Raw genomic sequence first — 17,758 nt, 5'->3', positions numbered from 1 at the left:
TCTCTCCCCCTCTCTTGAATTGACGCCCCTCTCTCTCACCTCTCTCTCCCTCCCCTCTCACCCCTCCTCTATTCCCCCTCTCTCTCCCCCTCTCTCTCCCCCTCCCTCTCTCGCCCCTCCTCTCTCCCCCTCCTCTCTCGCCCCTCTCTCTCGCCCTTCTCTCTCGCCCCCACTCACACCCCCCTCACACCACCTCTCCCGTCCCCCTCTCTCGCTTTCTCTCTCATCCCCACTCCCACGCCCCTCTCTCCCCCTCTCTTGCCCCCCTCTCTCCCCCCTAGTCTCGCCCTTCCTCTCTCCCTCCTCTCTCTCACCCCCACTCTCATCCCCCCCTCTCCCTTCCCCCTCTCTCGCAGATATTGGTCGACAGATAAATGGCCGTAACTTGGGAACCGCTCGTCCGATTAATATCAAACCTCGAAAAGGCACATCCGCGGGTCCCCAGCAATATTCCTGGCAAGTTTCAATCAGATCGGACTGTCAATCATGCAAAAAAAATTAATAATAATAAATAAATAAACATTAATTGTGACGTCAGTCGTGATGTCAGAGCACCGTGTCTTGTCATTGGTCGACAGATAAATGGCCGTAACTTGGGAACTGCTTATCCAATTAATATCAAACCTTGAAAAGGCACATCCGCGGGTCCCCAGCAATATTCCTGGCAAGTTTCAATCAGATCGGACCGTCAATCGTGCAAAAATAAATAAATAAACATTAATTGTGACGTCATTCGTGACGTCATAGCACCGTGTCTTGTCATTGGTCGACAGATAAATGGCCGTAACTTGGGAACCGCTTGTTCGATTGATATCAAACCTCAAAGGCACATCCACGGGGCCCCAGCAATATTCCTGGCAAGTTTCAATCCGAAGAGGAAGCATTGTGACATCATTCGTGACGTCATAGCACCATGACCTGTCTGATTGACGGACAATATATAGGTCGTTATTGGTTGACAGACATTGGTCATTGTATCACGTTATTCTTTTTATTCAATTATCGTGCTATTATTGTGTACTGCCAATTATTGTGCTATTATTATTATTTTTATTATTATTATTAAAATGCTGTTATCATTATTCTGAGAAAAAATGGCATGATAAGGTGATAAGGTGGAACGACACTTCAGCTGCCATATATACACCTTTTCAACACTGAAAAAAGCAATAAAATGGCCGTAACTTGGGAACAGCTCGTCCAATTGACATCAAACCTCGAAAAGGCACATCTGCGGGGCCCCGGCAATATTCCTGGCAAGTTTCAATCAGATCGGACCGGCGGTCGTCGAGAAACGGCGGTCGCAGACAGACAGACAGACACACACACAGAGATTGCTGGAATTATAGATAGATGACCGTCACCCCCACACGGGGGTAATTTTTCTTGAAAGGTTTTATTGCAGTCCATTAATGTAGTTAAATGCATTACCCTTCCCTGTATTCCAAATACCCCCCAACATCTGAAAATTTATTAAAGGTCATAACGTTTTTTTTGTTTTTTTTTTCATCAATAACCTCCCATGGGGCCGATACTATCCCTACCAAGTTTGTTGGTGATTGCTCATGCTGTTGGAGATCCCCCTTCCCCCATATTCCAAATCTATTGCCCCCCCTCCCCCTAAATTGAAAAATCTACAAAAGTTAATACAGTCACTTAATATTTTTTTTTCACCACAATTCCCTCATTGTGCCCCCATTATGAAAGCCACGTTTGGAAACACTCCAGTGCATAGGGTTGACGTGAACAGCCCGAAACCTGATATAAAGAAACCCTCTCCACACTCCCCCACCCCACTAAATTTACTAAACCCCCCCCTCCCCCATTTTACTCCTCATTGTTCCCCATTATGTGTGCTGAGTTTGGTTACCCGACAACGTCCAATTCTCAAGATATACAAGCTACAAGGGAATGGACAGACAGACGAACAGAAGAATGGAGTGTGACAAAAAAAGGGCAGCTTTGTGCTTGTGTTAACTTTGCTTGATGAGAGATGTGCTTCACGTGGACCATCAATTTCAAAATACAAAAATTTAGAACAGCAAAATTAGGCGATATCGCATACATTCCGACAGAAGCAGATTTAAACTCTCATTGACCAAATCAAACATCTCATGCGGAATGAACCACCAGGAAGCACATTGGGACAGGACCTCCAAAGGAGACTACATGTGTGAGAACCACAATGATTGGCATTCAATGCAGAATGAGAACAAAACATGCTTGAGGAGGTATTCAGGAACTTGTTCATCGTGGTTTGTCCTTATTGCCCCCTCTCTGTTTTCTTAATGTCGATGTTGGATGTATTTCACTTGTCAGCTGCCTTGTGAGGAAGTACTGGGATCTCAGAGTGGCCCTCCAAATGTCTTCATTTGTTTTATGAACGTTTTGTTGATGATCCAGTATATTGTCTACCAGTGAAAAGAGGTTTCTCTTGCTCAACTCTCTAATGTAAATGATTGTTAGTTGAAAAGGATGGATTGCATCATTGTTGGCAGGACGGTCGTGATGCCCATTGCGGTCGAGTTTGAACCGGAGCTCATCCTCGTTTCTGCGGGTTTCGACGCTATGAAGGGCCACCCGTCAGTGCTTGGGGGATACAACCTCACACCAAATTGTGGGTTTTATTCCAATGTTTTGCATTTGCTGCTTTATTGTGTGCATTATTGCAGTTGCTGCTTTAAGGTGCATTATTTCATACTAGATGGCCAGAGAGCTTATGTTATTATCCTTATTCAAAGATGTAATTCAAAATACCTCTTGCTGCATAAATGCCTCACTTTATTGGAAAATGTGGGGACAGGAATACTGCACTGTAAAGGGTGAGGAACTGTAATACCCTCTCCCACCCGGAGAGGCGTGACACAATACACATTTACATAGAGAATTTTCATCTCCTCCCCTGCCCCCAAGACCACTGGGAAAGATAAAAACACCCCTATGCACGAATTGGGGTCATGCTGGTCCTATGTAGTAAGTCTGGATGTAATCGCACCAGAACTGTAGGAGTAGCTTGGCACGCACGCGCACGCACACGCACACCGGCCTGTGAATTGTAGGAGTGTGACTGCTGTTTTTACTTCTTCTTTTTTTCTTTATTTAATATAAGCATGGTAATGGAATCTACCATTGCAGTTAATATGAAATATTTCCTTTTATCCAACGGTCTGATCTGAACTCATCAATTCGGTTTTGTACATGGTCATTCCATATTGGACATGTTACTTCGACTCTCCCAACATGTTGCTTCTTTTTGATACTCTCCCAACAATGGAAGGAAGCCCTCAATCTCAAACATGACATCAGGGCCATCTCTCTGGACACATATCATGCTTTTGATACAGTTTGGCATCCTGCTTTGCTCTCTAAATTCTCTGCCGACAGCATCCAAGGCCACCTCCACACATGACTTTCCAACTTCCTCGATACTCTCTTAGCCAACGTGTGGCACTCAATGGAATATTTTCATCTCCTCACCCTGTCAAACCTGAGGTGCCCCAAGGCAGTGTTCTGGGTCCAGTCCTATTTCCTAATCTTCATTAATGATCTCTCTGACTCTAGAAAATCCTCTTTATATATTTGCTGATGTCTCCACCCTCTGCAATGACATCCCTCATCCTTCAGGCAGGCAGGCAGGCTCTTCCCTCTCTTCAAAGCTTGAAAAAGCTTGAAAAAGCTTGAAAAAAAATCAAGAGCTGGTCAAACACTTGGACTATGTCTTATAATCCTGACAAATCTCACACTCTCACTATGTCTTTCTGATAGAGCCATCTGGCAAACCCCCCTATCTACTTTCTTAACGATTCTCTTGAGGAAGTTCAGTCATTCAAAATCTTGTCTCACGATCAGCCATGATCTCTCTTGGGCAAACCACATTTCAATGTGGGCATCTTCCATCATACAAAGTCCTTCCTTGGCACACCTGAACTCCTATCCACCTGTAAGGCCTTCATCCACACCTTGATGGGGTACTGTTTCCCCTGCTTCACATCTTGCTCAGCTTGATGCTGTGGAAGCCAAGGCCTTTAAGATTATTTGAATCTCCAGTGATGAAGTTTAGTCTATGGGCTTATCATTTCGTCATCGCAGTCAGGTTCATGGTCTCTCTGTCTTCTACCACCACCTTACTGGTCTTGCACCCTCTGCTCTTTCCATGCTTTGTCCCACCCAGGTTTCTGCATGGCTCACACGGTCCACCATCAACCCCCTTCTGGTGAAACTACCTAAAGCCAGGATCATTGCTCACCTCCACTCATTTATTCCTCTTTTTCCTATCTGTGGAATCAACTTCCACATCCTCTTCAATCTCATTATTCCCTCCATGTCTTCAAGACAGCTGTTCACCACCATCTCAGATCACCCCAATCCAAAACTATGATCTTTTCTACCCTTGTTATCCCTACCCACATTCCTCCTTCCAATTTTCCCTCCTTGTAGCTTCCTTCTGTAACCATCTTGTCCACCCCATGCATGTATGCGTTGCGGCCTGTTTTTGTCTATTTCGTCCATTTTGTCATCCTCCATTCCATGTACTGGCTCTTCCATGACCTTCGACTATGAATGCAAAAAAACCTCTCTGCTTAAGGCATATGTAAGGCAACCTTAAGGCATATGCAAGGCTCTTAACAGGATTCTCTCATCTCCTGTCCATTTCAAAGCTGGAGTGCCCCAAGGCAGTATCATAGATCCACTGTTATTCCTCATCTTCATCAATGATCTTTATGATTCCTTGGAAAATCTTGCCTATCTCTTTGCTGATGATTCCACCCTCCACAGTATCATTTCTCATCCTTCAGACATGCAGGCAGCAGCCTTTTCCCTCTCTGCAGACCTTGATAGAATCATGAGCTGGTCCAACACTTGGGATATGTCTCAATCCCACAAATCGCACACACGGACCCTGTTTCTCTGAAAGGACCATCTAGCAAAACCTCCCATCATCTTCTTAAGTAAACTATTTGAAGAGGTTAAGTTACTAAAACGTTTTGGTCTCACCATCAGCCATGATTTTTCTTGGGCAGACCATATTTCCAAGATGACTTCCAAAGCCAGCCGCCGACTGAGCATCCTTTGTCGTACAAGGTCTTTTGTTGGTCATTCTGAACTTTTGATTACCTACAAGGCTTTCATTCACAGCTTGATGGAGTACTGCTCTCCCCTTTGGCTTGGTGCCCCTGCCTCATTCCTTATACTTATTTATGCCGTGGAAAGCAAGACCCTCAAAATCATTTAGATCTTCTTCTATTAAGCTGACTGTCTAGGCTTGTTACTTTCACATCGCAGACAGGTTGGTGGTCTCTCTGTATTCTACCATCCCTTTTTGGTCTTGAACCCTCTGCTCTCTCTTCGCTCTGACACTCCCAGGTTTCTTCGGGGTGCATACGGTCTGCCAGTAACCCTCTTAAACACCCAAAATCTCATCTCACTACTCACCTCCACATATTTGTTCCTCTTTTCTCTTGCCTGTGGAACCAACTTCCCCAGGCTATTCAGCCCAATTCTTCCCTCCAGAACTTCAAGACAGCTGTTCACCATGACCTCCAGTCTTCCCCCATCCACACTCATGTTCTCTTCTACCCTAAATGACTACATTCCCAAGCACTGCCTTTTCCAGGTTATTGTGATTTTTTTTTGCCTCCCCTCTCTCCCTCTCTGTTTGTTTGTTGTTGGTTGGTTTGTACCTTTTATGTTTCACCTCTGCCTTCCCCAATTCCCTTCCTATTGCTGTTTCATTCAGATTGTGTGCAACTTCTCACCCCCACCCCCTCCATGTGTGTCCCCCCCCACTCCTCCCTTGATCTCTCTTTCTCACTCACTTCTCTGCCACCGCTGATGTTCCCCCCTTTCCATTTTGTTCCCTTACATATGGCTCTAGTTTTTCCATGAACCTCAATCGTGTATACACAAAAGTATAAAAAATTTCACGGTTCTTTATTCATATGCAACGCATACCTCTGGTACCCTCTCATCCACCTCACCCTTATGTTGCTTGGTTGGTGTAAGACTAACTGATTGCCATGAATGTACACCCCTGAAGCCTCATTTCAGGAATGTTTTGGTCTGTTACAGCCTTATCCGTTCAGATGAGTCGATGGGCTTAGAAAGTGTTGCTTTGTGAGAAAAACGTAACAAAACAAAGGTGAAGAGAGGGTGCTTTATGTGGCATTTTTGGTTTGTTTATATTCAAGATTGAGGCTCATGAAAGAGATGCGACAAGGCAAAAAAGCAACATACTGATAGTGAAGCAATGGGGTCTCACAATCTCGAGAATGAGCAAATGGGAAAAGAGGATGGAGATGAGGGAAGGAAAATGTAACAACTTGGTGATTGTGGGTACAAAAGATCATGGCTGGGGATGGAGGATGACATGACATGGTGGTGCACCACCGACTTGAAGCTCTGGAGGAAAAATGAGAGAGAATATGCTCAGAAAGATGGTTTCACAAACAAGAAAAGTGAGGAATAGAAGAGTTGAGGGCTGGAGTCAGCCTGGATTTTGGAGGTTTAACCAAGAGGGGGTGACTGGAAGAACACGTTCATCTTGGAGTTGCTGGGGAGGTTCTGGGGGCTGAGAGAGCAGAGGAGGATAGACGTACTCTGATATTTATTTTTTGAAATTTTTGGATTGAGATAAAAATTTTCACCGTAGGAGCGACTGACTACTCATGTAGAATAGTCTTGTTGCGCTCCTGGTTAGGCCAAATAAATGTTGTTTTCCAAACTTGACAGATTTGCCACATAAACGTAAACCAGATGAGTTTTTTATTTATTTAAATATGCTCTTTTGATGAAGGGATGAAGATGTGCAGTTTTTTTTTGTTTTTTTTGTCAGAATCTTTTTATTGTTCCTTATTGCCTGTTTTTTGTCTATTCCTCCTGCCAAACATACCTGTGCAGGTTATGCACACTTGGTGCAGCAGCTCATGACTTTGGCTTCAGGACGCCTGATCATGGCACTGGAAGGAGGTCATGAGACATCTGCACTGTGTGATGGCACAGAGGCCTGCGTCCTGGCGCTGCTGGATGTTACGGTACCCACCTCATGCTAACATCATAGTTTTATTTTTGTCATATACCATTATAATGTTGTGGCTCACACTGCTGTACCATCATGAAAGATTGTATTAACAAAGATGTCGCTATAAAGTAAATAAAGTTTTGGAGAAATGTGTGAGTTCGCTGCTTCACTTTCTCAGCTGACAAATGTTGTTGTTGTTTAAAGTCGATCATATTTATTTCCCAGTTCTTGTTGAAGTAATAAAATGGTTATTACCCTCGTCGAAGGAGAGGGTATTGCATTTGGGTCTGTTTATTTGTCTGTCTGTCTATTTGTTTGTCCGCACACAACTTTAGTATTTTTCTCCACAACCGCTTGATGGATTGAGATGAAATTTTCACCATAGGAGCAACTACTCATGTAGAGTGTTTTATTGATAATTGTAGATGTCATAGGTCACGTGGTGTGGTTACCATCTTGGAAAAACAGAAAACATTTTGGACCTCTGTATCTCTGAAACCGCACCGAGAAAAAAATTGAAACTTGGCAAATGGCAAGTACTCCTCATGGGGAATATGTATGATTTTTTTATGATGTCATAGGTGCCTTCATTATGATTCCATAATTACATATGTAGAAAGCTACATCCGATCAGTATGAAAAATTTTGAGGGTCATCTTGGGATAAAATGGTCTCCAGAAAAAAAAATTGATGATGTCATCGGTCATGTTATTTGGCAGGCGTATTGTTAAAAAAAAATAAAAACCTTCAAAAATCGTCCTATCTGAAGTGGCTTAACAGATTGAGGTGAAACTTTACACGTATGACCGCCTATCCATGAGGAACAAAAGGTTCACAAATATGTAATAGGTCACATGGTTTGGCAGCCATTTTGGATTTACCCTGAAACCTATAAAAAATCTTCGCCAGAACGGCTGGACAGATCAAATGGAACTTCACACAAATGTTCCCCAAGCCTTGGGACCACCAGGGTATTCACGAATAATTAATTGATGTCGCATGGACTGGCAGCCATATTGGATTGAAGAAAAAGATTAAGTAATGTTTTTTTTTTTTCTGGAACCGCTTAATCATTCAATGTGAAACTTCATTATTATGATACAGTCGTGATGGGGAATAAATGTTTTAAATTTCAACCTGATTGGACACATGGTCTGTCAGCCAGAATTATTATTTTTTAATTATCTGGATTTTAAAATATATATTTTTTATTTTTTTGAATAAGGCTCACTTGGTTGTGCCTGGATTGCTTTGAGCAGTGATCTTCACAATTGTTTTAGAGGGGGGAAACTTTTGCCGATAAGACATCAGTGTGAGAGCCACCACACTGCCTGCAAGACTCGATAATCGCTGCTATTAGACCCTGCCTTCACATACTCTTCTTTGTTGTGGTTAACTGGGCTGTAAGCAGAATTGTTTGAATACTGCAACCATATCCTGAGTAGTTGTGTTTCTTTTATGCTTTGCGTTGGAACACTCATTTGAAACCATTGCGTCAATTTGATGGCATTTATGGTGGATTATGATGGGGTGTTTTAACATTTGTGTATTGTCGGTCGCATGTCGGGGGCCACACTTTAGGCCACCAGGGGCCGCCAGTGGCTCACGGACCGTGCAATGAAGAACATGGGTGTTTGATGGTAGAGTAGCTGCAGCTGAAATGTGAATCCGATCCAGGTTCCTCCTCAGCTTACTTCATCTTTGCTTTTTGCTTGTTCAGGTTCCTTCTGATTACTCCAATGTAGGACTGTACCTATTTGGTCTTCCATTTGATTTGACTTGAATTTATTTTAATCCCATTCTGAATTCAATTGAATAATAATAAACGTCACGGGTCAGGGTCAGGTGTCCGATTAAAATGGGGTTGCATCAAACCGCGACGTCTTGGTACCCGGTCATCACTGCCAGCAGTTATAAAATGGCAGTTTTAGTTATGTCTCTTATTAATTACGTAACACACCAGTACACAAATGCCACACAAAATATATCACGCAAAACTCCACAAACACCACACAAAACAAGTCCTGGCGAGGGTCTGCAATCACTGATTACTCTTTTTATTGTTGAAAGTTATCGTTGCGCAATGACAACGGGTGGCATTTCTCCTTGTCGGCTGAAAGGTCAATGGGCCGTTATATTAGTTTTTAGTCAGAAAGTTGAGCTTCTGCTGCAGTTCGTATTAACTTAAACAATGGGATGTCATTGAGGCCAAGTGGGGAAACAATCATTGATTCTCTGAAATTCCAGGTTCATCCATCAGCTGGAGTGCAAATGGATTTTGTGTTTTGGGACCTTAACACTTTAATTAGTGGAATTACTTGTAGGTGGGAAAACCATGAGCATTTTACAGTCTGGCATCCAGCCTTGATTTGCAAGTTGTCTTCATTTGGTATTCAGGGTCCTCTGCTCAAGTGGGTGTAAATGCACTGTTACTCCATTTCCTTGTTATGAAATGAGACGAGCAATGCACTCGTATTCTGTTGAGTGCCACAGCAACACAGATAATAGCCAGGTATGCTGTCTCGGGTATGACCATTGCTGCATGGTAATCCTCATCTTTCATTGGCAAATGTAATCGCGGCTACTCTTGCAGCAATCGGGGTGGAAGTTGAAAATTATCCTCCTTGCAGTCCAGACTTGTCACCTTGTGATTTCCATCTCTTTGGACCACTGAATAATGTCTAGATGGCATTAACTTTACAAAATGTAAACCTCAAGGCACGTATCCTGAGATGGCTGCATACCTGTCCCAATCATTTCGACACAAATGGCATCAAGGCTCGATGACATGAATGGGACAGGCAGGTACAAGTGTATCAGGGGAATGCCTTGGAAAAAAATTGAAGTTTTGTTCAATATTCCCATACTTACCGGTACTTTTATTTATTTATTCAACGAAAAGAGCAACATCGACCTTGAACCTTCATAGTTATTAATCACAAAATAGCCCTTTTGGCTGATAAGAGTGATTAAGCAGACCTTTTCATTTGCATGAAGCACACAGAGTGAGATTTCCATGTAGAACATGTTCGCATGGTGCACATATGTTGATCGCGTCCTGCTGTCGGTAAGTCGGATTCCCTCACATCGCTTCCATTCAAGACGCACCAAGATAATACTTTAGACTTCAACTTGGGCATGCCATGCACATGCATGTGCGATGTAGTTTGAGATTGATCGTGAGAGATTAATGTGATATATTTGAGAGCATTTCCAGTGTATTTCTCTGAAGGATTGACTTGATGGTAGCCATTAACATGTTGAAACTAGAATGGCACCCGGTAGAGTGCATACCTCTGCCAGGCTGAACAGTTTACAATTTGTATCCCATTCATAGGCCAGATCTGCATCTGGACCTCCAAAATCTAATCAGCTTGTTCTTGTCACCTACACAACTCGTCCACCAAGTTTTGTCATAACCCATCCACAACTTTTTGACATATGGTGCTCTATCTCTCAATCGTGAAGAATCACTTTTTAAAATTCTCGTATCTGTATCCGGATCCAGATCGTCACCAAAATCGAAATGATTCGTCCTCGTCGCACACCTGACCTGTCCACCCACTTTCATTCAAATCCGTTCATAACTTTTTGAGATATCCTGCTCACAGATGAACAAACAGACAGACAGTGGTGAAAACATAACCTCCTGCACCATCGGTGGCAAGGTACCAATGTGGAAAGCCCTGGAGGTGATGTCATCTGGTGGTGTCCCTTACCACAGTCGGAAATTCTTTTAAAATACTACACCTCAAAGCTTATTTTGCACTTGCATTAGCATGTCCATACGAGAGCCTGGTGTTGGCACAGTGGTTAGGGCAGCGGCTTGGGATCCAAAAGGTCCTGAGTTCAAGCCCCGTTGGGCCACTGAATTAATACACCAGGGGGTTGACTCAGCCTGTCATCCTTCCGAGGTCGGCGAAATGAGTACCAGTGCACTGGGCCGGTGTATACCCCGGTTAAAATAGGTGTATCATATCCCTGTGTCGTAAGAGGCGACTAGGGTTGCGTCAGGAAGGGCATCTGGCGTAAAACATGTGCCAAATCACTATGCGGATCATACGGATGATCCGCTGTGGCGACCCCGAACGGGAGCAGCCGAAAGAAGAAGAAGATTGGCATGTCCATACGAGTCAGGCCTTGCAGTAATAATTAGGTGAGGGCACCCTGTCGTAATGGATAGACCTCATGGATATGAGAAGTGTCTCCAATGGACACTCCTCTGATGGTTTTGAATCTTTGTAGACTGTTATCTATTTGGCTGCATGAAAGAGGTTTCTAAAGTAACCTGAGCATTGTTATTGTCATGAGTGAGTGTGGCATTCGATTCGTCGTTCTGTTTATATTTAACGTTTCATCACGCTGCTCGTCACTTGTCCATCACTTGTTTTCTTTCGATCTGCCTGAACCACGTCCATCATTCACTCTTCACAGATTGTAATGTTGGGGCTTGAATTGAAGGAATCACTATTTCCTGTCCTTTTCTTACTGCAGCTCGATGCACTTCCAAAGGCCGTTCTGGGACAGCGACCAAACCCAAACGTCGTGGCATCTTTGGAGAGAGTTGTGGAAATTCAAAGTTCGTTTTATTCGCTGTTTATTAATTTATTTATTTTGACAGTTTTCAGCACTTTTTCCATCATTGTGGTTATTTTGTCATAAATATCCTGTTAAATATTCAGGTATCTTGTTAATTCAGATTTCCCAATGGACATTCTTCCACAGTTTGCCTATCTCGTTAGAATGAACTTATTTGTGATTTATTGATGTTAATTGTTCCATTTGCTTTTTGTCTCAGACTTTTGGATGAAATTTGAATTAAAATGTGATGCTTAAGCTGGAAAACTGAGTTCTGACTTGCCTTCTGCAGTTCCTAATCATTCTTTGCCTATGTCACTCTGATTGTTCATAGTGTCATTCCTTCTCGAACACGTGATACCTTTTCAGAGGTTCAATGAGAACTAAGAAGGATCGTTGGTCAATAATGACTTTAACCTTTAGTTCATAAGTTCACTGATTGGCTACAGCTCGAGCTGCTCATTTGGCTGTTTGAGGAATCCTTATCCAAGCTTCGGCCATATATGAGCTACTCCCTCCCCACCACCCCAACCCTAGACCCAGTTTATATCTCGGTATCTTTATTCCATATTTATTGAGTTGCAGATAAATATTTGCATTGTGAGTATGTTTTCATGAATATGATTGGGTTTCAAGCACCTAGAAAGTGCTTCAAGGATTAAACAGCTGATCGTTGTCCTAACCATGGTTTGTTGGACCCCGATTTCCACCGTGCAGGTCACTTTTGGAGGGGGGTGAAGAGGTTTAGTTCTTTAATTGGCCTTTCAATAATCGAGGCACTTCAGCATGATTGTGAAGAGGCAGAAGCCGTCACTGCCATGGCCTCCCTTTCTGTCGCCCCTCGTGCGGACAGTGACCAGGCCGAGAGGTGAGTCCCATCTGGAAATGTACAAAATGCCTTGGAAGTCCTCAACCCCAACTTCGATGTTATTTACAGAGTTGTATCGACAGTAAACTTTCAAGCTCTCTTCTCTCAGGTTATTACGTTCTGAGAGACTTTTAATTCCTGCTAATGGGGCAAGTGCATGAAGTTCTGCAGTCCCAATGAGTAAGGCGTCACTCATGGAAATCCTGGAATGGAGTTGTGACAGCTGGGTGTTTTTTTGTCACGCAAGAATTGCGTTGGCTTTGTTAAAATGGACACTCCAATGGCGTGCGTGTGTGCGTGTGTGCGTGCGTGTGCGCATGCATATGTGCACCATAACCCCAATATTACACCCCAAGCGGACTTAAACATGATGACAAAGTTGTCTCGTTTAAACACATTTTTATATCAAATTTAACCATAAGTCCAAGTTGTCCACATCTGCTCCCAAGTTTGTCCACACACTGACTGTGATTTGAGGTGTGCTGCAAGGCCTGTGGTCTCGATAAATGCAACCAGCCAGCCTTGGGCATGGTTCCACAAGTTTTTCCAATGTATCCGTAACATTTTCATGTCCAATTTAACCAGAAGGTAATTTTGTACCCTGAATCTGAATTCTGTCCAAGCTAACCGCACTCGTTACCTGAGGGCGTACTTGGCGACATCAAGATATACTTTAATCGATACAATTCATTCTCAGACACACACAGCTTTGTGCAACAATGAAACTGTTATAAATTTTATGTTTAAGAGGCGTATGTACCATACTCTCTGATGCAGTGTTGGTTCTGCCCAAGCGGTTTCCATGCCTGGGGTCATGCTGAGTGGTTTGAATCTCTCTCCCAGCAGTAGTTAGGGCAGGAATTTGTAATTTGTTCATGGTGCCGGCGATAGCTCACTTACTCTTCGGTAAAGGACACCGTGGGATCTTTATCATCCACCAACTCATGCCAGCAGATGGGACGCCCAGTTTAACATCCATCTGAGGGACGACACACACATTGATGGATCACCCTGCCAATGAAACACCAAGATGACAGTTTTTAGCTAGTTCGAGATTCAAACCCAGGCTATATGGCTTATAGGCGAGTGTGCATTCCTCTAAGTTTAGGCCATCCTGTCAGCCTACATTTAAAATCCTAGTTTACTAAATTACAAAAATTATACTTTATTGCACATATAGGGAGATGCACTCTAAAGCTTATTATATACAAGAAGCTTTGAAGCAGGAGGACTTTTGGCCAATCATGCTCGTGCTACATCAACACCACATTTATCCAATGTATCGGTTTACCAACTTGAATTCACTAGAGGGCATTACATTTACCTCTAAAAAGTAGGATGTAGGGTCACCTAGACACATAGGGTGAGGGTCTCCGAGACTTTTTTTGTATACAATGTCGAGGCTCATATGAGAGCTAAAATTGAAAGGTTTTCTAAAATAAATAGTGGGTTGGGTCACCTCAATGTGCGTAGGGATGGGGTGGATCATCAGGATAAATAGGGGGTGGGACTGCCTAGAACCCTAGACAAATGCAGGGGGTGTGTTGTTGCGTATACAAATTGGAGGTGAGATCGCCAAGCCAAATGGTGGGGGTGGGTCACCGAGTAAAATGGGGGTAGCTTGTTGAGATAAATTTTATGGGGTGGGAGGGTCGCTGAGCCAGAAATATGGTGAGGTCGCCTAGACAAATTTAGGGGGTGGGGGGGTGGATCGCTGAGATAAATTGGTGGGGCTTGCTGAGAAATGAAGGGATGGGGTCACCTATACAAATGTGGGGTGGAATCACCTCAACAAATGGGGAGGGGGAGGTGTGGCTGTCGAGACAAATGGTAAGCGTGTCGTTGCCTCGACAAATATCCTGGCGAGTCCCTGTATTGTTATAAAGCATCTGTATTGTTAATATTGTAATTGTTATTTGCATGCCACTGCCTTGTCCTCATCATACGTTTATCCATTTCCACCAAATTGGGATGAGCATCTCAATTTAAAAGGTTTTCTTCCAAACATTTGTGCTTTCGCCATCATCAGCTTTGATTTAAATGAAAATGTTTTTCTCTCCCCTTATCCAAATGAAGTGTAACTCTCATAACTAAGCTGAAGAAACTTTACTCTTCCATTTTGATTTGACAAAAGGAAGAACAATAAAGCAGGCTGGTGTACCTTTGTGAATATCTTGCTGTATTATTGGATGGTGATTGCACTGCCACTCCGGTTCAACTGAGGTCACTAGCCTTTGGGTCATCCTTGCTTCGTACTTGTATTGCACTTTCCTCTTGCATGTTTGATTTACTTGGAGCCTTTTCAGGTTTGATTTATGTTTGCTCATTTTTCTTTTCAGGTCTGAAGAAGAGTGCATGGAAGCCTCGGGTACCATTTAGCCAAAGACCAACATTGTCGCCTTTTCTTTGTTTACTGGTTGGAGCTGCAAAGATCCTTTTTATTTAAAAAAAAAAAAAGAATAAAAAAAGCCGAACTTGGAACACACTAGCCATGCTTCCTGCTGCCTGAATAATACCAAGCCAAATGTAGCGCTTTGTGCTGCTCTCCTGCCATCGGCCATTTTGTGCTGCCGTGATGTCATCGGTCATTTTTGTGTCACCGGCGCCTTGACGCCGTGCCCATGTCATTAGCTGTTTTTGTATTCGGCCTATGTTTTAATTTTCCTATGTTGTCACATTGTCTCACAGCATTGCATGTAGGGAGGCTCTGCTGTTGGTACTTCGACATTTTAATAGATGTCCCATTTTAGAGTGGAAGTAAAACTGTACCGTCGTATTGATAATTGTGATTCTCGCTAGTGGCTTTTGGAACCGTTTGTTGTGTGCAATGTTGTTGTCTTGTTTTGTTTGGCCATTGTGATAGTTTGTAAGTTGTTATTGTATGACTGTGCTCTCCAATTTTGCTTGAAGCCTCCATTGTCCTTTGAGAAGATGAAAATTGAATGTGAGAGCCGTGTGTATGGTGAGTTAACACCAGGTTTAGCATCCTAACTGATCCCACCTTTTACAATCTGACATTCCCAATACCTGAGTTAATGGGGTGCTCCGTGTAATAGACTCCATTTCCCAGCATGTTTAATGTGTGACGGTCATCGTTGAGAAGACTCTGGAATCCAGAAATTGCATGAATCCTCCTGGTGGAGCCTTCGGTACTGCAGGCGGTTCGGCATGCCAGCAGGTCATGTTAAATTAGTGAGGCAAATGTGAGAGGGTGAGGCGATTATTGACTTCCTTCACGAAAATGTTTAATTTTTTTTTTTACTTGACATTACATCTGTTTGTCGGGCATTGCTGTGATATGTACACCGGTTAGGATTGTGTGTGTGTGTGTGTGTGTGTGTGTGTGTGTGTGTGTGTGTGTGTGTGTGTGTGTGCGTGTGTGCGTGTGTGTGCGTGTGTGTGTGTGTGTGCGTGCGTGTGTGTGTGTGTGTGTGTGTGCGTGTGTGTGTGTGTGTGTGTCAGTGTCACACAGTCACAGTCACACACAAATGTATGTGTGTGATGTATATATTGTATAGAATATTACTTGGACCTGACTCACTATTTTGAAGCCACAGGCTTATTCAGAACGGCAGTTCAGCTCATAGGATACTCGCACATGCCCGTTTAGCGAAACTCTAATAGGATTGAAGCGTTTTGAGTTGAGTCGAGATAGCTCGTCCTTGTTTTCGCAATTAATTCCACTCCGCTTCGAGGTTTGAATGTTTGGTGTGACTGATCGCACACCCTTGCGCTTGAACAGAAAATGAAAAGTGCCATCGATACCCTGATTGTTTAAAAGAAAAAAAAATTACCTTTTTCACTTTTAAGAAATCGACATATATATATAATTATATATATTTGTACAATGTTCTTTCTGGAGCCACAGTGACTAACGGATGATTGGTAAGACACAAAGGCATGTCCAATGAGAGTATATTTTGTATGCGTACCCTACATATCTAAAATACCTTTAAGGATCCAATTATTTTTTAAAAATAAAGTCTGCAAGCCACTGCTTTTTCTTGTCTGTGGAAGCTTCAAAATTCTTGTCTGTGAGCTAAAGAAAATTAAAAGCTTCAGTCTTTGTGTGAGCTCCCTTATTGCATTTGCTTGCTTGTGGGTCTTTTGAAATACGTCTGTTACAGACACCAATGGGATACACATTAGTTACCGGAAGACATTGCTATCGCTGTGTCGGTCAGAACTTATTTTTGAGGTCATTTACATTAGGTAAATGAATAAGAAAATTTGATAAGAACAAGCCACAACTTGTGGGGGTAGGAGATCAATTGGCATACTTGCCGGTGAACTGGTTATGCCCCCATTTCCTCCAAACTCCCCATTCACAACAGATTTGACAATCTTTATATTCTAGAGAGGTGGCAAGATTTGGTCAAATGAGCATGCTGTTTGAGCCATGGAAACTATTGTGATGTCATGCCATCAGTGGGATGATGGGACACTAATGGGTGGTGCCTGGTGCTGAAACGGAAAGTGCACAGAATAGCTCACACCTTGAGCCTCTCGCCCACCACCTGTGCCTTTACTTAATGGGGTGCACCATCTAATGATCTCCATTTCAATGTCGGAGTTAACTTTGAAAAGCCTTACATTATACCAGGTCCCACCAACCAGAGGGCAATGCAATTGTCAGCAAAACATCCTGCAACCCTGTGGAAACAGGCCATTTGAAATTCCTCAAAACTATTGTTTCCCTACTTATTACCTCCATGCTTTAAAAAAAAAAAACAGGGATATTGTAGTCTTTCTGTCTGTCTGTCCATCACACTATCTCCTAAAAATTCACCAAAACTCGTAGTCATGATCATTACATGTCGTGAAGGTGCAAGAGCAGTGTGGGGACGGAGTCTAAAAGTCAAGTACTGCAAAATGCAATTACGGGCACATTTTAAAATATTTTTCAATATTTATGTAATGAAATATGTAACGATTTTTTTGGACTTGACTTCCGGTTCATGCCCCAGAGGTTGGGGGATTTGGGGTCGAAATGGGTGGGGGTGGGAGGGGTGGATGTAACTCAAAATTTGACGTTGAGTGTAACTCTTTGCCATATTTGCAATGCTCTTGGTGGGAAATGTGGGGATTTGCGATGGTGCACTATCGACTTCCCTCTAGTTTTCTGTATTTTGATGATGAAACCATGACGAAAAGCCTGGACCGACCAAATTTCCACCTCATTGTGATCCAGAGCATCGTTTGTCTATTAATCATCATCATTGGTTCACGAGTCAGTAAGTGACCACTATTGGTTCACGAGTCAGTAAGTTGGTTCACGAGTAAGTAAGTGACCA

General features: G+C 43.0%; 1 protein-coding gene across 12 annotated transcripts in view; it reads left to right on the top strand.

Moving 5' to 3' along the window:
• Window positions 1-16,461, top strand: part of LOC147030249 (histone deacetylase 4-like) — a 168,574-nt gene extending 152,113 nt beyond the window's left edge. For 9 of the 12 annotated variants that reach the window (XM_085874116.1, XM_085874119.1, XM_085874118.1 and 6 more), the window contains 5 exons: window positions 2,499-2,617; window positions 6,898-7,031; window positions 11,513-11,597; window positions 12,314-12,464; window positions 14,804-16,461. In XM_085874116.1, the coding sequence (XP_085730242.1) occupies window positions 2,499-2,617; window positions 6,898-7,031; window positions 11,513-11,597; window positions 12,314-12,464; window positions 14,804-14,843 (529 nt within the window). In that variant the 3' untranslated portion in view covers window positions 14,844-16,461. Of the gene's footprint in view, window positions 1-2,498; window positions 2,618-5,511; window positions 5,615-6,897; window positions 7,037-11,512; window positions 11,598-12,313; window positions 12,465-14,803 lie in introns of those variants that run through there. The other 3 variants (XR_015056279.1, XR_015056277.1, XR_015056278.1) reach the window with 2 other exon arrangements.
• The last annotated feature ends 1,297 nt before the right edge of the window (window positions 16,462-17,758 follow it).

The sequence above is a fragment of the Eptatretus burgeri genome, chromosome 3 (assembly GCF_056783735.1).
Source record: "Eptatretus burgeri isolate ZD-2024b chromosome 3, Ebu_testis_v1, whole genome shotgun sequence".
NCBI classification, from domain to species: domain Eukaryota; kingdom Metazoa; phylum Chordata; class Myxini; order Myxiniformes; family Myxinidae; genus Eptatretus; species Eptatretus burgeri.
This window is presented reverse-complemented; position numbering and strand designations above follow the sequence as displayed.